This window comes from Bemisia tabaci, chromosome 5 (assembly GCF_918797505.1).
Source record: "Bemisia tabaci chromosome 5, PGI_BMITA_v3".
Taxonomy (NCBI): domain Eukaryota; kingdom Metazoa; phylum Arthropoda; class Insecta; order Hemiptera; family Aleyrodidae; genus Bemisia; species Bemisia tabaci.
Window position 1 is genome coordinate 12,050,483 of NC_092797.1, and position 24,958 is coordinate 12,075,440.

Below are 24,958 nucleotides of genomic sequence, written 5' to 3' on the forward strand. Positions count from 1 at the left end.
CTCAGTAAAAAAGTCGTATGAGTATTCGAATGTTGTCAAATTACCCCTCAGAAAACATGTAATTTCGAAGAAAGTTATGAATTTGTTTCCTTGGAGTTTCCAGACTTTTTAGATCAAATCACAAAAAAGAAATCCTCTGAAAAACAGGAATAGAAATATTCACACATTTTCACAGAAATTCGTGGTTTATCGAAAGAAATTCGGCAACGCCTGATGGGTCATACGGGGTTTTTACTTAGCACGGCAGCACGACAGTCGACGCAAAAGGATGTTGGAAATTCAAAGAGCAGTTATCGTAAGAGTGAAATTGTATTACGCCTTTGTCCAACCCGTCCATTACGAAACTGCGCAACGTACTCACGAAATGTTCTCTTTTTCTTTCAGAAATATCTGAAACCTTTGAAGGAGGCTGAAAACTCCGTGAAGCTGGATGCAGACATTGTAGATGAAATTTTCTTTCAAGTAAGTGCTTTTTAGGAGTTTCCCTTTTTTCCCTCACTTTCGAAATTAGCACAACTTTGTATTCATAACCGATCTGGGTCAGTGGTCTCAAAAAATGATTTAGACAGAGGGACAACAGGAGACAGTTTAGCACAAGGCACCAGGTACATTGCAAAGCTAAGCGACTTTTTTTTTTGTTTTGTTTGTGCAACTTTTTCTTTTCGGGAATGAGGCCCTCGTCTCCAATGATTTTAAGACAACTTTCTCTGAAACTTTTCGACAGAATCACACGTTTAGTCACGCAATTCACACGGACAGAAACCGTCATTTAGCAGAGAAAATGCACTCACCGGGTTTTCAAAACCCCAAAAGAGGGACGTTTTTTCTTTAATCAAGATGGTTCTCTATCTCTCATAACGTCTGTGGCTATTTCTTGATTGATGATAGAACAGTTATAAGTAATATTTAAACGAATGTTTTTACGTGCAGTGTTAATTCTGTTTATTTTTTTTCTCTCACAGGTTCCTGAAATTCTCGCTCATCATTTAGAATTCCTAGAAGCTTTAGAAGATAGGTTAAAAAATTGGAATATGAAACAAAAAATTATTATAGGCGATATCCTCTTAGAAACTGTAAGTATACCCAGCCGTTTGCTAAACAATAATGATACATTTTTAGTTGCTTTTAGTCATTTCATGCAGAAATCTGTTTATGTCTAAGGACCGAGCTGTTTAGCAAATCCTCGTTCCCCAGAAAAACATATTGTGTAACAATAGTAATTGAGTTCCAAACTTGCAAAATTGACTACAAAAATGAAGTTTGTACAAGGAAGTGACTGTGCTATTCCTATTCAAACTTTAGCTGATTCTATCAAGCAATTAGAAGACAATCGACCGATATGTGAATTGTTTACTAAAAAAATGCCAAGCAGTTTTCTGCGCACGATTTCATCGTGTAAATTATTTGTCGTTGAAATTTAGTTACCAGAACTTTCTGAAAATTCCATGAACATTAGTTTGTTCCTCATTGGGACCATCGGTTTTGTGAATCTTCTGGCTCAAGAATCTTAAGCTGGGCGACAAAATTAAACACAAGTCTTAAACCGACAAATCGATCTTCATCCAGAATCAAATAGCATCTCGCGGCCATTTCTGTAACCAGCAGGTCACGTTCACCGTAACCATCTATAAATCAACACACCACTATTCTATAATTATTCGTCGGTTATTTCTGAAGCACGAACGCTTACAGCCACTTTCACAGGAGAGACCTTTTTTAGTCCGCAAAACTTACAAAAGCTTCCGCTATAATAGACCAGTTAAATTAGTCCTAAAAATTCGGCGCTTGGTAAGGAGGAACTTGTCTCGTCGATAAATACCACCTTCGAACTAAAGTTCCTGTCGCTTTAGGCCAATTTAATTCGGTGCCTTCGGACTTATTTTTAGCTACACCTGTCAGTATCGGCAGTTGTGACCTTAGGCGAAAGTTACACGACCGCAAGCGAGGACAAGCGACACGAGGGACTTTTCGACAAGAGTTTTCGTGTTCGTTGAAACCGCGCCGTCGCACACGGGTTTCAAGTTGAGCTCCGAACCGGACAAAAATTTAGATTCAATATATGAATCGGTCGATATCCTTAACCTGACGAGCTCTAAGCTCCATCAGAAAGCCTGTATTCTAAGGCTCATCACCGGAAGTATTTGTTAGGTCGCAACATAGACCGATTCTTATATTTTGTACCATACATAAATGTCTTGTTGTAAAAATTTCCGCACCCGTAAATTTTAAAAAAAATTCAAGAAACAAAAAACTGAGCTGAAAGTTAGTGAGGAGTCTAAATCTGCAGACAAGTCAATTTCGAAAAAAAAAACACAGCCTCGGATGAGAACCTATCGGACCAAAAAATCATTCAAACTGCGGCCCACGAAGAGAAAAAACTTCCATTCATATAACGGTGATTCTTGTGCTGCCGTGCTAAGGAAAAACGCCGTATGAACATTCAAGGGTTGCCGAACTTCTTTCGATAAAATGTCCATTTTTACGGAAAGTTATGAATAATTTTCAGAAACTTTGGTTGAAATTACGAGAAAAATTATTTGAAAAATTGAATAGAAAGTATTCACAAGTTCAGAAGGAAATTTGTGTTTCATAAAAGGAACTTTAAAAACGCTCAAGGGTTCATGCGACGTTTTTCCTTAGCAAGGCAGTATGACCGTCAATATGAAACACAAAACTCCATCTCAGCTAAGTTTTATTATGTCCCATCGACAGTACCAAAATGTTGATAATCGACTTGCAGATATCATTATTTTTATCACATTTTTTAATTTTAACCATTAAGGACTGTGGCTAACACGACTCTAATCAGTATTAGTCGCGATCAGAAGACTGTGCGACAGGCGTACCACACAATAAAACTCCGGTGCTGCGTTCGGTGTGAGAGGGATGTGTGTGTGTGTTTTTTATTATTATTAAAATCTCAAAATGATCAAAAATAGACAAACTGCGGAGATCGGAAGAATGACTGGGTTAATGTTCACCTATCAAACGGAATTTCATGGTACGTTACGCGCAGATTTGGCCGGCGCAACTGAGCCTCTGTCACTCGACACAAATTGATACTTTCGAGGGAAAAGTGAGGGAAGGAAGTAAAATAATGAAGTAAACACAAAAAACCTTGAGCTCTGTAGTCCTTGTTGAGTTTGAGGGCTCACGAGCTCTTGACGGAAGCCATATCATTCACTACTTTGATGAGACGTAACTAATTATTTTTTCATATGTAAATTCTTTTCATACAAATATTTTTGCGGAATTTTTAATGTGAAAGGCTCTCGCCGGACCTTCAATTGGACCGAGTTTTTCAGAGAGGAAGGAACCCATATTTTCGAAAACATTGAGATAAGAATGTTTTTGAGTTCCGCTAGTCGTTTATCTTCTCCTGCCAAAATCTGAAAGCCGAAAAAAAGAAATTAGTTTTTGGTAAGAGAGGTTTATTTTTCACATTGAGCCTTATACAGGATTAAAACTTCAAACCTCTGTTTCTCAGTTTCAACTTAGTAAGGGTTGGTTCCTTTCTGATGAACTCGGTCAAATTGGATTTTTTTTTACATGTACATATATTCACTAGGATATGTTCATGCGTAGGTTTCAACGATGAGTGGAAAAATTATGTCTTTACGATATACTCTAAAAATCCTACTCATGCAGCAGTTCAAAAGTAGCAGTTCAGGTTCGTGTGAATGAATGGAATGACTCACTGTTGCCCTTCAAGATTATGAATGAATGTATGAGTCATTGTTCTTACTTTAGCGTACGCGGGGAAGCAACGAAACGAGTCATTGTTGGTGTTTTCAGCTTCAGCGAACGAACGAATGTGTATTTTTCACATGTGGAATACGCAGCGAATTTCTTCTAGAAATTTAATAACTATTATTTACCACTGAACAGTTTGGCACATGTTCTTGAAAGGAAGGGTCTAGTTTTTTAATTTTACTCCCGAATCGGAGTGACACTTCACTGGCAGCACAGAGCGGAGTATTGCGCTTTCATGCTTCGTGCCATCACGCCTTCAACTTTGCAGATGCAACATGGACATCCATCAAGTACGAATAGTTGTATCTCTACGCCGTCATCAACGCGCACCCTTTCGCTTGCTCTACTTGCATTTTGCGGTGCTTCAAATGCTACGTAAGAACACAGCCGACTTGACCCGACTTGGGACTTTGCACATAAAAAAAGTCTTGAGCATCTAAGGGTCAATTATTAAAACATACGTCGGCACTGGTTTATTTGCGCGGTTATAGTTGGTTATAGTTGCTTCAGGCGGCGCTGCATGCGGGCGGCCAGCGCGAAGCGCGCATTGGCGCCCACAAACCTAAGTGGATACTTCAAGCATTGTGCAATGCGTGAAGTATCCACTTAGGTTTGTAGGCGCCAGTGAGTCTCTCGCGCTGGTAGCACGCCGCTCCGCTCTGTTAGACTTTAATATTTAGAGTTTTTTAACTCATGATTTTGAAATGTTAAAACACTCTGCATCGAGTATTCTCATTATAATTGATAGTAAAAAAATATGTATCAATTTATCAAAGGAGAATAATGATATAATGTGTGTTTTTTAAATATTGGTGGTTCCGTGTCAAATTTAATGATTTCCAAAGCACTTTAATTTTTTCTTTTACATTTTGTGCTTTTATTGTGCTGCAGCGAGGTGTACTGTACTCGCAACGAAACGCTCAAAATTTGACGTATTTGACTCTAAAAGATCGATGTACAAATGGGTTAAAACTAAAGATTGCGTGCTTCTTGGTTTTTCTACTCTTTTATTCATTTTTGCAGTTTCTGTCGGCACAACTGCGGCTGATTAAGATTAATGTCACTTGGAAAAGGTTTTACAAATATTTGTCACGTTTTAAAAATATAAATGTTTTCAAAATGAAGTAATAATTTCGTAAAGAAAAAATAAAAAAAATAAAATAAAATAAAAAGTACCTATACATATATAAGGTATATACTGTACATTCAATATTTTAAGGATAGAAATAAAACCAAATATTCACCAATGACAATTTGAAAAAGATGATTCAAAAGGAGAAAGTAATAACATTTCATTTAGAAAATGAGCAACCATGACAACACCTCCCTCTCTCTCAATTTTTCATTTCCATATTGTCAATATAATTTTACATACCGACTAAAATATAACGCTTGGACAAAGTGACTGTTGCTTATTTTACGTGTGGGCGTAAACTACTGGACAAAAAAGGTGCGCGGACAAAAAATCGTTGACAAAATGTCCTGAAATCGATGAGATAATACGTGTTTTCGAGTCGTATCCATAGTTATTCTTCAAACAGCTCCCTTCTGTATGAGACCTCACCTGGTTTATATTGAGATTGAGCGAAGTTAACATCGCCCCATGAAGAAAAAAAATTTCAACGAATAAGTAAAGTACAACTTTAGAGATAGGTCCTTACAAGAGAGATCGAGGATTTTCCACTGCAAAAAATTAAATATACGTACAAAAGAAAGAAAAATATGCGAATTTGACGAACTTCAAGGAGGGTGCGAGCCTATCTTAAAATTTTCAAAACCACATTTTTTTTTTGCATTTTAAATTTTTCGCAGAGGCAAGTCATCGGAATCCCGATATCCATCTTGAAATTCGGTCTCTAACCTTACAGTGATTCAAACAATTTATGTCAAGCGACGCCATTATAAAGTTTTTGAAAACCAAGAACCAAGAATGAAACCAAGACGTGTTATAAATAAATATTTTAAAATCATCCATGTGATGATTCCATGTATTTTGTTAATGTAAAGGGTGTGATATATACAAGCTCTGATGATAGCCATCAAGCCGAGGAGCTTTAGTGATTAAACAATTTATTTATGATACGTCTTAGTTTATTTCGATTCAAAAATCTACACTGGAAAAAAAAATCACGGGCTATACATATAAACGTAGCGTCCGTTTTGAGTGCTAGAGCCGTAGCTTCGATTGCTACGGGTGCTCCGCCTGGGACTCTCGGCCTCAGAGCCCGGAACGTGGACGGCATGTCTATATAGCCCGTAAGTACGACTTCCACGGCCGGAGATTTTTTTTCAGTGTATAGTGATTCATTTCTTAAAGTTCTCGGTGAGTTTTAAAACAAATTCTGAAATTTTTCGTAAGCCCGCATCGTGTTTTTTCGCGGGATTTTACACACGTCAGAAGTGGACCAGGTGGGTTGTGTCCGCCGTAGCCGTCACCCCTGAAAGAGTATACCTGCGTTGTTTCCAAGGGGCTTCCGGAGTGGGAAAATTCCCATTGAATAAGACGTAGGTAGGAAAATTCAAGTCTAAGTGTACTACTTGCCACACGTGAATCGAACATGTATTCTTTTAATAGTCATGTTGTGAGGATTTACTGTTAGCTGTTGACGTCTGTATCGATGGACGTTTAGGACGTCACGGCTATGGACTTCGAAAATAATCACGAATGGAACGGCAAAATGCGCCAATTTCTTCAATAGGATTTGGGACGTTGGAGAAAAGCAACGAGAACGCAATCAAATCAAACTGAGGAAGATAAAGAGAGTAAATTAGTATTGCACTGCCACTGAAAAAAAAGTTCGGTCGCACGTATCAAAGTTCGGTATTCCATACCCTCCCAATTAATTCAGTTTGTAAAACTGAATTTTCGGTTCATCAAACCGAACTTGTGGGGCAAAGTGAATCGACGAGCAAAATTTGGTCACATATCGACGGTGTAAGTCGGTAATCACATAACTCGTTTGCAGTGTCTGAAAATCTCCGCCTCTATGTTATTTTTTTGAAAGATAACAAATTGACATCATTCCGTGAAGTTTATGCAGAATTTTCTTCGCACAGAGAAGAAAAATCACGGAAGTTTTAAAGAATTGCTGTTGAGTAGTTCTCCGTTTAAAAAATAAAGTATGACAGGAAGTCTGCGGCGTTGCAAACCGAGTTATGTGATTGCCGACTTACACCGTCGATATGCTGAACGTTTGGTTACACGAACCGAAAGTTTAGTTTGACCAACTGAATATTTGGGATGATGTGGAAAACCGAACGTTTGGTTCACATGACCGAATTTCTTTTTTCAGTGTGTCGTCCTGAAGTAGAATGCAGTGCGTACACACACTGTAAGTAATTATTCTAAATGTTTCCAAAGCATAAAGGTGTCACGTCGATTGCTAAAGTCGAAAATTTCACGGAATTCAAAGTCTTTAAAAGATTAAACCGGAAATGGAGTTTAAACATTATATTTTTCACTCATGCTTTCCTTTGAGATTGATTAATTGAACATGAAACAATTCTCAGTGACTGAGATGTACTAAGATGGAGTTTCTTTCACTGGGTTAACAAGTCAATTAAATATTTTTATCTTTAAAATTTCACCCAAGAATACTCCTAGCACACTGTATGATAAATTGTTAGGATGGTGCCAATTTGAATCATCGTCATTTGTCAATGCATGGCCATAATGACAAAATTCACGTGAATAAAATGTAAAACCAACTGATGAATCTGCATTTATCTTACGGAAAATCGCAATACCCGTAGCAATCACCGAGCCAATGACAGCAATTAGCACGTAAAAATAATCAGCAATGATGAGTTCAATAGTCGATAATGAATTACTCCAAATGTTTGATTAATGGTCTCTAAACATACGAGATTTTATAGGATATTTCGTTCTGACGATGCCCTAACAATACTTCTCCTTCTTTATACAACTTCATGCTTACTCAACATTTATTTATACTTTTTTAATGTCCTATAATGCACAACTGCACTCACTAGTACAATGACCCGAGTTTGTTTATTCATACGCATTCGCATTAGAAGATTGTTTACGAATGCTGGCCTTGAGGGCATCCAGAAAATTACAAATGAGTGATTAATTTATTACTTACAGCAAGGCAGTGCAACTGGATTTTTTCTTTCTTTATGTAATAGGAGGAGGCTAGTTTATCTATTTAACACCCAGCCTGACTGAAAAATGGTGTCCGACCAAAAATTTCAAGCTGCACGGTTGGCTCGTTTCCCTTCAACGAATTGTAACGAGCAGAAATTTCAAAACTCCGCGATGGAGATAAGTGGTTTAGCACTTTACACATTGTGTGTAATGGGGTTCGTCAATACCAAATTTTTTTTATTTACCGAAGAAAAACATTAGGTCATGTGAACCGAACATTCGGTGTTCCACATCATCCCAAATATTGAGTTTGTCAAACTAAACTATCGGTTTGTGTAACCGAACATTCGGCATATATGACCAAACATGATTCGTCAGTTCACTTTACCGTACAAGTTCGGTTACACGAATCGAAAGTTCAGTTTGACGATCCGAGAATTCAGTTTGACGAACCAAAAATTCAGTTTGTCGAACCGAAAATTCAGTTTGACGAACCGAAAATTTAGTCTGACGAACCGAATTAGTAGGGATGATATGGAACACCGAACTTTGGTACATACCACCAAACTTTTTTTTCAGTGTGTGTTATTATTTTTTTTAGCAAATTGACAACGGGGCTTAAAATTTGAAAAGACGTCGATTTGGCCCCCCTCCCGTCCCGTGCGACGTCGTGACGCGCCACGAGACTGGGGCATGGAATTTGAGTCGCGGGGCGGGGGGACGGGGGTGCGGGTGGGCCGTGATTTGACCTTGCTCTGAAACAAGATACGGGATCCGGGCCATTTGTCGTGTCGTGGCAGCTTGGCACCTTCCGATTTCATGTAACTTTCACCCAACCCTATCAATCTCGGCTCCACGGGACGACCCAAGGGATTGACGTCGTGTCCGCCGATGTCAGTTTTAGCGGAAACGCCACGGGAACACGGCGAAATCAAACTGAAGCAGAAGAAATCCAACTTTAGTGGGGATTTTGGGGGTGGGGGAAAGAATCGATCTTAAAAATTATGGTGGTATGGACTTGTGCAAAGAATGTCGGTGGAGAGGTCGCCCGAAAAAGTTTTGGATTGGGTACCAAGCACCTGAGAAAAGGCGACGGGGACGTTCTATGAAGGGCTGGTGGCAGGGCGTTGACGAAGAGATGTTGCGTTGTCAGGTGCCCGATGACCTCTGGGAAGATAGGCACATGTGGCGTTTAGGTGTCGCAGAACGCCCAAGTGCGTTGTACAAGCGACTTAACTGTGTTATGTATGTGTTTAAAATTGGATTTTAAGTATACCTAAGGGGTGTCATTCGCACTGAGAACAAAATTTGCTTATCAAAAATAAATCCTGACAATCTTGACGAACAAAAGCCTGCCGGCAGGGTGGCGGAATTCCGTGAAAATGAAATATTTCATGAAATTTCAAAAATACATGCTTGATAGATTGAAGGAAACCTCTTAGATCGCGGATGATTATTTCGAGCTGAAGAAACAAATTTTCAAACCAAAACAAATCGATTCTCAAAAAACACCCCGGAGAGACTCTTAACTTTCATGATTGTGCTGTTTGTGTGCCTGAATTGGGAGTTTATCGGAGTATCTAACAAGTTATATCCGAGAATTCTAATTCCATTTTTTAAAAAGTCAGGATGATTAATTTTTGCAAATTGAGTCCTAGAATCTCTCCTATTTCTAATTTTAATCTCGATTTGTATCCAACAAAATACCTTGAAAGTGTGTAGATTTTAGCGGACAACCTGGCAACAATGCAGAGGCCCTTGAATTATGTGTTGATCGCCTGTTGCCATACTCTGGAGATGCAACCAGACGGTAAACTGTACAATGGTGCCAATTTTAGCTGCTCTTATAGTTTTAAAAATAACTAGGCAGTCAGAAAACTATTTCCGGTATTTCAATTTTTTTTCATAATGAGGATCATCCTAAAAAAGCCACAGAAATCGATGAGAATATTCTAAAAATATCCGCAGTAGAGGCTGAGAAAGAGTTGAACTGTGTTAACCTTACACAATAATTTTAATACTGCCCTAAACCTAGTTCTAAATTACTGCACCCATCCTAATTTAAGTTAGTGGCATGAGATAATGCATTTATACGAACTCATTTACCGGGTGAAGATCGCATAATAATTGACAAAGCAGACTTTTTCTCAGTTTGGTAGTTTGGCTCGATGCCTACAGTTTCAGCCAAGTAGCTAAGTGTTCCAGGGTGACGTCATTATGGCTGTTCGTTTGTCTGCGATTCACATCGACCGTTTTCGACGCAGGTACTAAAAAACCTGCGTTGCCACTATGCAATTTTCTGTCAAAATATTTTTTTGCGTGTTTTAAAAATTTTAAACATCTGAGTTCCAGGACCAAGCTACGATTTGAAAGTCGAATTCCTACGATTCGTTACGTTGTAACTCGGTATCTACGATCTGATGGTTGTATTTTTTTAAGGGAAAAATTCGGCATTCTAGGTATTTTAGTTTCGTCCAAAAGTTTAGCAATCTGTGTATAATTTTTACTATCCTCTCGTGAATGAGTAAGAACATAAGAGTACAACTATTCATACTGCTGCGTCTTAGATTCAGAACAATTCTTCCGTGCTAAGGAAGAACACCGTATGAACATTCGAGAGTTGCCAAATTTCTGCGAATAAAACATGTATTTTTTTAGGAATGTTGTGCATATTTTGCTTTGAAATTTTCAGATATTTTAGATTAAATTGTGTACAAACTTGTCTGAAAATTTTAGAAAGTAATATTCGCAATGTGCCAAGTAAATTCGGTTTTTATCGGAGGAAACTTGGCAACGTCTGACGGCTTATATGGTGTTCTTCCTCAGTACGGCAGAATAAACGAACTTTAACATACATATAATGCTACGGGAAACATTGCCATACACACCAGAAACCACCCCTAAAAACGACTATACTATGATTCACATCGTCCACGGCGTGACGTTGTGTTGACGATACTGCCTGGATGCAACTGTTCGGGTTTGACGGATGTGCCTGTGGCACTATGGCATATCCAAAAAATGAAAAATGCATTGTCTTGTTGTGGATGCAACTATTCCTGCTTAAGGGTCGTTTATTTTGCATATCTCTTAAGAAATGAAGGCGCACATCCACAGCCCAAACCCAAATCCAGCGGATTTTTCTGGAATATCTGCTTCAAAACTACAAAACCACGTAGCTTTGTGACGTGGCAGATGTCTAGTCACTTTTACGTTTTGACGGATGACGGATGATAATGGTCACTGGAGGAAATTTCCTGTGATTTTTTCCACTCTTCAATAATTTTTCAATAATTTTCAAATACTTTTTGTATATTTCGTACATACGTGTAAATGTTCAGTAATACTTGCCAAAAGGAATAATGGACGATTGGAGATTTTAATGCACTAAAATCGAAGTATTTGTTTTTGTAATTTCATCGTTGATGTGTACTTTGGATGTATGTAGAAACAAAGACAGACGGGTAGGAAAGGGAGCAAAAATTTAACCGTAAACAAGGATATTGACTTTTCTTGATACTTTATAAATGTGTAACTTTAAATCGCATTGAAGCTTTTTAATGACTTTTTTCCGCTGCTTCTCTGATGATACCGTTTTCTGTTCCCAGTTTTCGAAACAATCTGTGATAGAATCGTACACAGCATTTATAAAAAATTGGAAGTCTGCGCGAGAGACGATCAAAAGTACCTGCCAGTCGGAGCCAGCGTTTGCAAGGTTTCTTGAGGTAAGGAATTTCAAAAAGTTAAGAACATCAAAGGAAACAGCAAGAACATTTTCTTCACCAAAAGAGTTCTGAATCCTTACAGTCTAATCATCCGAGGAAAATTAACTCTAGCATGACAGACTTGGGCCTTTTGAAGTTGATATGAAGACTTTTGGGGAAAAAAATCCATGTCCAATAACTTAAAACCTCTGAAATATACCTGATGGCGGACAGAAACGTGTTAGAAATTAGAAAAAAAAAGAAAATGAGGAAGAAGAGGTGGAAGAAATGGGAGGAGAATAGGAGGAGAAAATTCCTTCCTTTTGCAAAATTTCCTTTTCCTTTTTGCAAAATGCAATCCATACATATATTTGTCCAAAACTCTTTTTGTGTTGTCTACAAGACCTAAGATGAGGGGATAGGGCTACTTCATGATACTGGAGCTTGCATAATAGATAATTTTTCCTTTTTCATAGTATTAGTTCAAATGATAATCTAAAATGCTCAACGGAGTAATGCTTATCTATAACGAGCCCTACCCACTTGAGTAATTTGCTCTAAATCGATCAGGTTGTCCCGTTGCAATTTTATTAACGTTTTACTCTCTTTAGAGTCCCGCCAAGCAGTCTCGATCACCCCCGAGACCTCGTAAAAAAGAGCCATAAATGTTGTTTACCTTATAAATCGTCGAGCGAATCGTAAAAAATAGATGAGCTGAGGCTAGAACAATATTTCTGAATGGAAGACCATGCGTGTCTTGCAAGCTCGAGGCAAAATGCATTGGTTCAACGAATTTGTCATGTTGACGTATGAAGGAAGAATTCCGTATCGACACCCAGGAATCACCACATTTTCCGCTAATAAAATATCAATTTTCGGAATATTTATGAATTTTTTTCCTTGACTAGCACTCGAAATTAAATTATGAATTATAAACTTCTGGGAAATAGTTAACGGAAAAGTTACTCAAGTTACCCGATAAATTCGGGGTTTATCGGCATAACTTTGGCTTTTTACTTTTATAATAACGCTCATATTCTTTCTCCTTTTCATTGCAGACGATGGCTCGGGAGCATAAAGGAAAGTTAGCTCTGGATTCTCTTTTTATCATGCCCGTTCAACGAATTCCCCGCTACGAATTATTGATCCAGGTAAGTCTTTTTTTTTTACCGAGGAAAATAAAGTATAGTAGATTAGAGGCGTTAGAAAAGCAGTTGTGGCAGGAGGTTTTAATACCCGAAAAATAAACACTTGTGTGTGAGCAGAAGTGTAGGGAATGAACCGTCGCACAATGGATCGACTTAATAGGAGAGGTCGGACAAAATTTTGTAAACTTTAATCGCTTATAACTCTGTTCATGCAAAACTTTGAAGTTCTAAAAGTAGTCTCACTGGTTTCCTCGTAAAATTTTCTTTGGGAAGCACCCCTTACAGTTTAAAGTGTGACAAATTAAACATCAAAATTCATGTCCGACCTCTCTAATTGACTCGATGCACTGTATGCGTCGGTTTTTCACAGTAATCGATAGTATTGCATGTCCTATAAAAACACCGCAAAACAATCTGAATGTTGTTTGGAAGGTTTTCTTAGAGCATATGATTTAAACTTTCAGATTAACGATTTTTTCTTAATGAATAAGTGAATAAATACTTTTACGTAAGCATGTTGGGTTTTGTTCGAATGGGCAACTAAACTAACTGCGTAACAATGCCTGCAGTATCTTGGGAAAGTGAAGGATTTCCAAGTCAGAGTCGTGATTTCGAGGACCTCGGCCAGTGAAAGGATAGAGAGGAGCTCATCAAAAACTTCCGCTTAACGAATCAGATTTTTTTAAACATCGCCAATCGAGATGTGACTGCTTTAATTAGTACTATCAATTTATTACAGTTTTTAAGTGTAGTCGGTTTTTATATATGTATCCCCGCAACGTAAAAATTGAACCATTCATGTACGTTTTTCCAGGATCTGCCGAATGAATAGATCTTCAATATTGTTTTGCCTGATTCCATTTAACATCTTCTTTCACACGACGTGCGATCTTTAAAATGTATTACAAATTCGAGTTTTAGCAGATTTGTTTTATTTATTATAACATTTAAAATTTAAAGAAGACTAATTAAATATTATAACAAATCTATTAAAATTCGAATTTTTTTAAGTCAAAAATATTACACGTCAAATGAAAGAAGACATCCTAAGGAATAAAAAAACAAGCAGGAAGCTCCAACGCATTCGCGTCGGAAAGCGGCTCTGGCGACGGTAGGTAGTTGTTACGCGTTTACGGTTTCCTTGGTAACCTTTGTTTGCTATCAGCTGATGTCGAGTAGTATGACTAGGAAGCTCCAACCACGGCATTCTTCGAAAAAAGCGCGAAAACTTATAGATTTGAATTTTCAAATTTTAAACGTAAAGTACATTTTTTCCAGTGCGAGATTAAAGCACAGACCCGTTTTGAATTATTGACAGTATCACCATGATTCCAAAAAGACACTACACAACATAGCATTCGCTCACAGGAAAAAGATATCAATTAAAATAAAATCAGTCCCCCCTAAACAGCAGAAAATGGCGCCGATTCCCATCAACCAACACGCGGTCTCTCCAATGTAACATGGTCCGTTGATACTCCCCAGCTGGGACCGTCCGGAATAGCAGCTCTAGTGCAAGCACCAGAGCCGCTAAAAAACAAATTGAAAGTCCATGCAGTATACCTGAGAAAAAGATACATGAATTCGTTGGATTTTTACACCTTGGGGATAGGCACAAGCGACTCTTCTAAATTCGTCGATTCCTCGACAGAAGAAAATAATTCCACTATAAGAATGCAAAAATGACTAAAAATGTACCTGTGCAATTTTCGTCCAACATTTTTCTGATTTTTACCTGAGATCAGAAGAAAAATCAGTGCAAGTGATCAGGTACAAGGAAAATCAGTTTTCAGTAGCCAATCATTTTCAGTTTGAAATTTTCAAGATTCCCCTGGTAAAAATTCAATTTTCCAGGGAATTTTTGACGATGTGGACATGCAGTTACGTTGTTTTTTAAGGGAAACGAAATAATATGTAACTTTTAATGGATACGTTTGCGCTTTTTCCGTACAGACCCTGCTGAAACACACGGAGGAATCTCACCCGGACTTCTCGACGTTACTGGAGGCCCAGAAGGCTGTGCATGCGCTTGCGGTGCATATCAACTGCATGGAGCGGGACAGCCTGGAGCTGGAGCAAATCGAGCGGCTCATCGAGGGTCTGGGCCACCTGGTCGCCGCCGATAGGACGTTTCTGCGACACGATCTCGTTACAATGGCTGTTTCTGCTCAGAGCCTCGGCCGCAAGGAAAGAGCTCTCTTTCTCTTCTCTGATCTCCTAGTTATCACAAGTATCAAAAGGAAAAGCGGGACTGCTAGGAAAATGGCAACGTGAGTATCAATCGCGGAACAACTGGACGTATTTATGCGAAATGGAACTACGTGCAAGTGGAAAGATAGGGTGTGAATGGGACTTTAAAAGCGCCCGTGACGTCAGCGGTGACGACCGGGTGTGACGAGGCGCGACACGAGCAACGACGACTACTGCCGTGCTAAGGAAGAACGCCGTATGAACATTCGAGAGTTACCAAATTCCCCCCCCCCCCCCCCCGAAAGTATTTATTTTTGAAGAAAGTTATGGGTATTTTTCATTGAAATTTTCAGGAACTTTGGGTGAAATTACGAACAAAATTTTCTGAAAAATTGGAGGAAAAATTTTCACGATTTTTCCCGAAAATTCGGTTTTTATCAAAGGTAATTTGGCAACGTCTGAAGGTTCATACGGCGTTCTTCCTTAGCACGGCAGACTAGGTCGTCAGTCTTTAACTCATGAGCCCTGTACACAACGCTCTTGTCACATGCCCACGGCTCACAAGTTAGCGCTCAGTTCCTTTTGCTTTAATTGAAAATCCCGCTTTTCCATTTTCTCAAAAGGAACAATATCCACCTTTACATTATTTCTTATGGAGCTTCCACGAGCACACCCCATCTTTCCACTTCCACATAGTTCCTTTCAGCATAAATACGTCCAACTAAGGTGTCTTCGCTCAACCAGAGATGCATCCGTAGAGAATTGTCTCGTGGCAATATAACACCTGGAAATTTTAGGATTTATCTAAAGAGCTGAGGAGCTAAAGAGCTTATCTGAGGAAATGAGGGAGTGTCAACTCCCTGAGGGGCTTTGGGAGGAAAGAGGACTTTGGCAGCTAGGAGTCGCTGGAGAAAGCGCTGTAAAAGCGGCTCTTAAGTATGCATCTAAAGAGCTCATCTTAATAAAAGCACGGAAATAAATATTAGAGGTTATCCTCCAAAATGGACCACTAGACAAGGTACGAATTTAAGCGATCTGATACATGTTTCTTAACCAGAATTTCACGTAAAAAACGATTCACACAACGAAAATTACGGAAACCAACTCCTAACGAAGATATTAACGTTTTTATTTCACATTGGTTACGCCATTGGAACTGCCCGCTCACAAGAAACTCAAAACTCTACGTGAGTCAAATCGCGCACTATACAACGGTTTCAGCAAGCTTCTCAATCGAGCAATGTTCATTTCCCATCATGTGTTGTTCAAACTATTAGCAATTTGCTATAACTGAGCCAAAGCGTCAAGATTGAGGTTGCCAGATTTTTATATCGCAGAGACTGTCATGATAACGTTTAGCGCGCGATGTGAATCACGTAGAGCATTGAGTTTTCATGAGCGGGTGGTTTGAATTCACGCATTAAGAATCATTAAATATCTTCGTAAGGAGTTAATTTCGGTAATTTTCGTTGTGTGCATCGTGTTTTACGTAAAATTTTTGTTAAGAAACATGTATCAGAATGCTGAAATTCGTACCTTATCTAGTGGTCCATTGTGGTACTATCCCAATTTGTCGGATAATACGGATATTTCCAATTAATTTTGGCAGTAACGGAACTCAAGTTGGGGTAGCGATTACTGCTCACGAAAAATTGATGATATTAAGCAACTTTATTGCGGTCACAAATATTCTGAGGGGGGGGGGGGATGTCCCAGCGCAACTATCCTATCAATGGTCATGGACCTAGAGAATATTTTCAGAAACTAAAAAAACGTAGACATCGATCCGGTAGATTTGTAAAAATCATCATGATATAGTAATGGAACATGGAACGTACAAGGAATTTCTACGAAAATGACGGAAGTGGTATCGGAGATAGGGAGTCGCGGATTTGATGTCACGGTATTAACAGAAACGAAGAAGAAAGGACAAGGCTCTGTAAGTGTAAAGGAATACGATTTGTTTTATAGTGGCGTGGAAAAAGATCAGCGAGCTCAACAGGGTGTTGCAATTCTTATTCGCAAGAGCCTACGGAAGTGCATCACTACATGGGAAGCTGTTAACCCCCGAATGATAAAGATGAATATGACAGTGTTTGGCCATAAAATCACCATTTTGGGAGTGTATGGAGTCAACGATGATTCCACTGTCGCAGTGAAGGACCAATTTTTCGAAGAATTGAACGAGGAAATGGAGAATTTGCACGCAATTTTTTTATTGCTTCATCTGAAAGCGCCTAATGAGCTGAGTTCGCAATATTTTTCATAATTTTTTTCTGACATGGGAAATTGGAGAAAAATTGATTTAAAAGTGAGAAAATGCGCCGCCTTGTGACGTCATCTGGCGGCATTTCCCATTTAAACACATGTATTTTAGCAGAATCGGTTATTTTGTCATATCTCCTCTAATAATCGCTCAATTTATGAATCAAGGGTATCTTCGTGTTCAGTTCACTCAGAGGATTCCACTTAAACAGGAAATTCATCAAATTTCAGACCCTTGCAAATTCTCCATTGGTAAGATTGGATCCAGGAGGGAAATCATTGTGTTGGGAGATCTCAATGGTAGAATAGGACGTCAAATTAAAAGTAAGATCGTCGGCCCTTTCGGAGAGGCGGCACTAAATGATAACGGAGCCCGTATCATTGACGTATGTGAGCAAAGGGACATGAAGGTGCTCAATGGGTTCTACCAACACAAGGATATCCATAAATTTACTTGGGTTCAGTCTACTCGCGGATTGAAATCAATCATTGATTATGTGGTTGTTAGACAAGACACGGGAATGAAGATTCAGCAAGTTAGAGTGTGGAGAGGTCTTTCCTGCGGCAGTGATCATTATTTCCTCGGGGCGAAAATAGCTTTCCCAGTGAAAGGGAGCCAGGAGACCAGGCAAGCACAGGAAGAAGTTCACCAACAAAAAGATCGTGTCAAGCTTGTAAACTATAACATTGACAGCTTGCAGCATCCAAGTGTAAGGGCTTTATATGGAAAGCGATTGGATGAGAAGTTGGGCGAATCAAGGGACGGTGATACCGAACAGCAGTATCAGTTCCTGAAGGATTGCATTCACTCGGCAGCAATGGAAGCTCTTGGTGTCGCTGATGATAGGAAAGCTAGCGAAAAACCTTACTGGTGGGACGAAGAAATTGAGAAGGAGATTCAGGAGAAACGGAAAAAATATAATCAGTTCCTTTCCTCTAAAAAAACAGAAGACAAAGAGGCGTATAAAAAAGCTCAGACGCAGGTACGAAGGCTCATAACCAAGAAAAAGAACGAATCTTGGGAGAGGAGCTGTAACAAAATAGACACGTACATAGGAGGAAGGAAAAGCACTGAGAGCTGGAAGTTGCTGAAAGGGCTGCGAAGGGACATGAAGCGTGACTTAATATCTCCGATATCCATTGATAAACTGGAGGGGTATTTTAAAAATTTACTGACAGAAAGGCGACCTGAATTTCAAGATGGAGGCGTAAGCTTGGAGTATACTAACGATAATCATAACTTGGAGATCCATATGGAGGACGTGGTAAAGGCCGTACGAGAGCTGAAGAACGATAAAGCTCCAGGTCCGGGAAATATCCCTGCTGAGTTGATCAAGTGTGGAACCTGCAAGCTGTTTCAACGGTTGAGATACCTGATGCAAGATTGCTTGGACGGTGGAAAGGTACCGACAGAATGGAAAGAGTCTTGGGTGTCACCTATATACAAGAAGAAGGGTAGAAAAGATGAGTGTGATAACTATAGAGGACTGTCGGTTGCAGGTACCCTGAGCAAAGTGTATGGAAAAATCTTGAAAGCAAAAATTGAAGAGGAGTGGAAAGAACATGAAGCGGAAGAGCAAGCAGGTTTCAGAGCCGGTCGGTCAACGATTGATCACTTATTTACCATCATCCACGTCATAGAGAAAAAGAAGGGAGTTGGCCAGGAATTACATCTAGTGTTTGTGGATCTCCAGAAAGCTTACGATAGTGTGCCATTGATGAAACTTTGGGAAGCCTTGAACAAAAGGGGTTTTAGTGGGGGACTAATTAGTGCTATTAAGGAATTTTATGGTGGGGCTTTCTCTAGGGTTAAATCGCATGGGGAGTTATCGTTGGGGTTTTTAATTACTAAAGGACTGAAACAAGGGTGTTGTTTGTCGCCAACCTTATTTAAAGTGTACCTGGAAGAAGTTTTAAAGGAATGGAAAAGATGCTGTTCGGGAATGGGCGTCCCGCTACGTGAAGATGGCACCCTTTATACTCTGTGCTTTGCTGATGATCAGGTGGTAATAGCTCAGGACGAAGAAGATGCGAATTACATGACGCGGAAGCTAGTGGAAGTATACCGAAAGTGGGGGATGGAAGTAAATGTGGTTAAGACGGAGAAGTTGGTTATCGGTGGTGATCAGCAAAGCATTGATCTGGAGGATGGCCGGAAGATCCTGGACTGTGAAGAGTATAAATATCTCGGAGTTTGGTTAACTAAGGACGGAAATTTGGATCGGGCCATTAAAGATCGGAATGTGCAAGGCAGGAAAGCTATCGCGATGCTAAATGGGGTTCTCTGGGACCAGAGTATCTCCAAGGAGACCAAAAGGAAAATTTACAACGTCATCGTGAAGAGTATCGTAACTTACGGGAGTGAGGTCTGGCAACTTAAGAAAAGAACTGAAGACATGCTTAGGGCAACCGAGATGGACTTTTGGCGAAGGTCTGCTGGGATATCGAGAAGAGAGCGTATCCGCAATGAAAGGGTACGCGAGATAATGGGTGTGGAAAAGGACATCGTGCACGATATCAGGTCCAAGCAGTTGGTCTGGTATGGACATGTGCGAAGGATGGCAGATGATCGGTTGCCCAAGCAGGTCTTCGATTGGGTTCCTCCCGGAAGGCGACGGCGTGGACGTCCTGTGAAAGGTTGGCGACAAGGGGTGGAGGAGGAGATCAGAAGGTGCCAATTGCCTGATGATCTCTGGGAGGATAGGGGGCAATGGCGATTGGGCGTCGCAGAGCGCGAGGCGGCGCTATAATCGCGACTTTATGTATGTAAAAAACGTAGACATCGATCCGGTAGATTTGTAAAAATCATCATGATATAGTAATAGTGTGATAAGTTATCTTAGTAGTTTATTTGATTTTCGGCACGGTGATATTTTTGGCAAAGGTAACCACAGGCCTGCTAACAGATTTTAACAATAAAAGAAGGTGATAAGTTGTAGCAGAACTTTGGTCGCTTTCACCAGGATTACCATGCACTGTTTAAAAAATTAAGGAAACATGTGGTGGAACTTACCATAAATTTTTCTGTGAGCATGGGTAGAACTAATAATTTTTTTTCTTCAGAGGCACTATGTGATGAGAATCCAACAAATTGGTTCGGATGACCTCTCCCTAGCTTTAAAGCTCTCTACGAAGTTATCATAAAAAATTGAGAGTATTGAAAAGCCACGGGAACAATTTTGACCTGTTTCGATCGAAAAATTAATTTTTATGTTTTTGAAACCATGACAAAGGTATGACAAAGTTATTTCGTAAAAATATCTTTCAAGTATTGATCGAGTCTACTCCATTTACCTCTGAAAAGTAAGTGACTATTTCCGTTATTTTTCACGATTTCTAATGATTTTCTTTTTTCTGTTTCAGTACCAGTCCTGAAAGCGTCACAAGTTCTTTTGAGGCTAACAAATATAAACTATTGACCAAAATTCCATTAGAAAATATAGAAGTTGTAAAAAGTAAGTGTTAAAGATTTTTTTAAATTTTGAACAAACCCCAGAGGAATGATCACTTAAGAGTGTGCATGGATAATTTTCACCAGAATCGATCCAACTGCATCATATGTTGCCTGATTGCCTCACATATTTTATTTTTTAACAGAAAACAAACCAATATTCTGCTCTGTCAAATTTTTCGTCTATAACGACAGAAAAATACACAGCTATGACGAATAAAATTGACTGTGCCGCCAAGAAAACTTATTGCACCAAGATAAAATACTAAAAGGAAAACAGAGTTTATCAGGCACGATCATACACTTCTTTGTTGCAACCCTTATTTTCCTAAAGGCAGTGAGAAACAGCGCCTAATTGAAATACCGTTTTTTCAGGAATGTCGAATACGACTTTTCTAAGCTTATATGTAGACTAATCAATTTGTTTTGTTTTGTTTCAGTTAAGGATAAGAGTTTAAGACGTATGCTTTGGGAAATAGAAAATTTGACTAAAGATATTTCCACTCTGTCGCAAATGTCGAATCTAGTCTCAACTTTACATTGTTCTCATCTGCAGCTTGAAAGCTCGATACGAGATATGTTGTCAGCTTTAAACAAACAACTAGCGGATCGTCAAGCCAGTGATTCTCAACTCTCATATTTAGAATTAATTTTACATACTAGGTTAGTTTTTACCGTAATGACAGCTCCAAAAAAGTCATGTTTAATTATGTCAAAGGCACTGGATTTCATAATTTTTAGTCGCAATTTTCCTTCTTGGCTTGTCCTCTGGTGTTTCTGATAAAAAACTACTGAAGTCGGTAGTTACGGTGGACATTAGGGCGTAGAAAATTCGGATAACGGACATTAGATCCATTAAATTTTAGATTGTAGCCGACCCAATCAGTTTTAACCAGTGCTCAGTCCTATTTTCCCTTTATTTCTTGGGGAAAAAAGTTGAAACTCTTGTTTTTTCCCTGGTAAAAATTGGCAGTAGAATCTGTGTTCCAAAATACCATAGACCAACGGCCGGCTGTAAGATTTCCAATAGCTTCTTTAACCGGCTACACAATTTCTTATAGCCTTTTATAGCCGAATTAAGCAACTCACAGTCAGGCGCTAAGTGTATAAACGTCACTAATTACGGATGCTAGGACTTAGTGAGTTTTTGGACCACTGCTCTCTTTTTGGGCCGTAGTATCTTGATTTATTTTGCGAGGAAAAATTCCGTACTTTTGATGGATGCCTGCCATTCCTAATATATTAGAGCGCCTTCAGTTTCGTATGATACTGTGCAATACCTCTGGTGTGAAATAGTTGCTTCAAGCGCCGTGGCACGCTGCGGTGCGGCAGGCGGGCAGCCATCGCGAAACGCGCATTGGCGCCTACAAACCTAACAGGGATACTTCACGCGTTGCGCAATGCGTGAAGTATCCCTGTTAGGTTTGTAGGCGTCAGTGCGTCGCCGCTCCGCTTTGTGTTAGGTTCTAATATTTAATCTGGCGGAGCCAGCGTTATTCGACTCATGATTTTGAAATGTTTGTACATCCTGTATGGATTATTCTCGTTATAATTGATGAAAAAAAAATATGTATTACAGGAAAATATAACGTAAGTTTTGTAAATATTAAGGTGGTTCCGTATCAAACTTAATGATTTCCAAAGCACACGAATTTCTACACAATTTCTTATAGCCTTTTATAATCGATGGCGAAAAAGCAACAGCCAAGCGATAAAGTGTAAAGCCCGGCTGTAGGAACTTATCCCGGCTGCATAATTTTTTATCGCTTCGTATAGCCCGGCCGTATGATTTTCTCCGCATTCTACAGCCAGCTATATGATTTTCTGTAGCCCTCTTTAGCCGGCTATAAAAATTCCTATGGTATTTTGAAACGCAGCTCTTATCGCCAATTTTTACCAGGGTTGGAATATCCCTCTTCGAAAAATCTGTAGCTGGAGTCTCAATTTGCTATTTATTTCTTGATAGAAGATACCCCTCAAGTTGTATTAATTATAGACACCAATTCCATCTTAATTTTATCTAAAAATTATTTTCATTGCTTTCGACAGAAATGGATCCGAGAATGTGTCAATTGCCTTTTCAAAGCCTGAAGAACGAGCAAGCTGGGAAGGAACGTTTAATGAAGCCAAGCAAAGATTATGTAAGTATACTTTTAAAACCTGCAATAATTCCTCTGTGACCTATTTTTGCCAAAAAAGGAAAGTCAAAAGTTGAACTAAATCTCCTTTGCAGGGAATAGTAATAACCGTATAAATTTCACGCACCGGCATTAATAGGGGAAACATGTTGCTCGGATTTTTTCAAGTTTCATTTTTAGAAATTTTTGTGGACACGACTTTGATTTGAAATACCTTGAAATAACCGCTGCCCGCATTTTTATTTCGTTGGGCCCTACAAGTTTGGTGTCCATTAGCAACTTGTTTGGAGTTTACCCTCACACTCATGTCATATGGACGCTCAAAATATATAATACGTGATTCGGTCTAAATTGTTCCTATTTGTTGCTCTTGTTCTCTATGTAACACAATAACATAACATTTTTGAAGGAAAGAAAAACGGAAGGAGAACGCATAGTACTGCACGTATTTTATGTATTAATTCACAAAATATTTCCGAGAGAGCTAGCAAGTAAGCCCAATGGTCGATACAGACACTTGAATGCAACTATTCCTGCTCAAAGGATGCCTCTATTGCATATCTAAACAACGGAAGGCGCTTTGGTGTCTTTAGTCAACTAACTAGAGAAACGCATCTCGCGTGCTACTATTAATCAAGAAATGAGTAGGAAGTACGCCAAAACACGTATTTTCATGTATTATAATTTATTCATGATAATTTTGTTTAATACCACCACTTGGATGGAATTATATAGAGATGAGATCAAAGTGTATTTCCAATAAGAATTTTACTAATTTCCAATATTTCATCCTGCAGCCGTATCCGCGGAGAAGAAGTCGACCCCTGAGTTTGTGATACCCCTTCAGATCAGGAAGACCCGGGCCGGTCTCCAGTTCACGTGTGCTGCGCCGTCGGCGTGTCAGAAAGATGTTTGGGTTTGCAACAGTGACGGTTACATCGGTCAAGTCTGCAGGCTGAGCCTCTACCCGAAACCCACCGTTTCCCAGTGCATTCCAGTCCACAGCGCGCGCATTCTCTGCATCACTGCGGTACCTGCAATCTCCAAAAATAGGTGAGACTGTAGTGTCATATATTACCTAAGGTAGAGATCTTACATGGGATGAGTGAGAGCAGACAAGTCGAGATATGGAGCTTTCAGGGCTCAAAAGGGCAGCCAACCTTGTAGCACGAAAAACACCATAAACAGCCGCTGACAATCCTCAGATTCCAATATCGAACCAAAAGGCCAAGAATCTTGATTAATGAGGGTCCGTCGAAAAAAATGAGTGAACTCATGTAAAAGTCAAGTTAAATGTGTGCTTTACTAATAAGGGGTCGTAAAAATTGTGATAGTAAATAATTTTGTATAATTCAGGTTTATAGGATGAGATAAAGAAGAAAGATAAAAAAAGAAGATGAAGAAGGATGCAAAAATATGATCACTGAAATCTTGGCAACAGAGGCATGTGCGGATATAATTTTTGAAATATTTATGTGCTCTAAACTTTTGTGAGGTTTTGCCTTAAAGCGTAATTGTAGACACCTCGAGCATGCCATATCTAATGCCATATCTGTGTTTTAATGTGCAAAATAAGCGATATTCATAATCATGTTTTTTTTTCCAGAGAGGAAGATCAGGGCAATAGAGGAAGTACATCCGTAAGCATATCGGTTGAAGATATAGACCAAGGAGGCAATATTCATCTAGACAGGTAAGTTCTCAAGTGCAACGAATGTAATGATATCGAGGTTATAACCAGTCCAAGTAAAACTTTGCTCATTGTATACTATAAATGAGAGTTGGAGCTCATTTATGCACCAGTATTGAGTATAGAGCAAATTTTTATTAAAAGTCTACTTTTAGAATTTTGAAAGTGCCTATCTCAAATTATAAAAATATCATCTTCCTGTATCATCATTCAGCCGTGTTTGATGAAATAACTGCGCTTGATGAAAGAAATCATGACTGATAGATAAAACTTCTCAGAGAAGTCTGCAAATCTCTCTTTGAAACCAATTCGATAGCTCGTCAAATAACCTCTATGGACGCTGTAGGGATTTGTGAATCACAGACGAGCCGTGGCTTCATAAATTAAAGGGCTTGGAGGACAAGGCGCGAAAGTGCAGTTTTTGGTAAATCGAGAAATACGTGTTTGAAGTTTCGAAATTAAATAGATCTTTATGGCAGAAAGAAAGTTCAAACTGACTTGTTGATACTTG

General features: G+C 39.1%; 1 protein-coding gene across 1 annotated transcript in view; it reads left to right on the top strand.

Moving 5' to 3' along the window:
* LOC109042209 (uncharacterized) overlaps positions 1–24,958 on the top strand; it is a 129,799-nt gene that overhangs the window by 85,049 nt on the left and 19,792 nt on the right. Inside the window, exons 5-14 of the mRNA XM_019058844.2 lie at positions 385–462; positions 963–1,073; positions 11,470–11,586; positions 12,624–12,716; positions 14,667–14,983; positions 20,532–20,623; positions 21,060–21,282; positions 22,669–22,760; positions 23,555–23,810; positions 24,364–24,450. Coding sequence (XP_018914389.2) covers positions 385–462; positions 963–1,073; positions 11,470–11,586; positions 12,624–12,716; positions 14,667–14,983; positions 20,532–20,623; positions 21,060–21,282; positions 22,669–22,760; positions 23,555–23,810; positions 24,364–24,450 — 1,466 coding nt within the window. The remainder of the gene's footprint in view (positions 1–384; positions 463–962; positions 1,074–11,469; positions 11,587–12,623; positions 12,717–14,666; positions 14,984–20,531; positions 20,624–21,059; positions 21,283–22,668; positions 22,761–23,554; positions 23,811–24,363; positions 24,451–24,958) is intronic.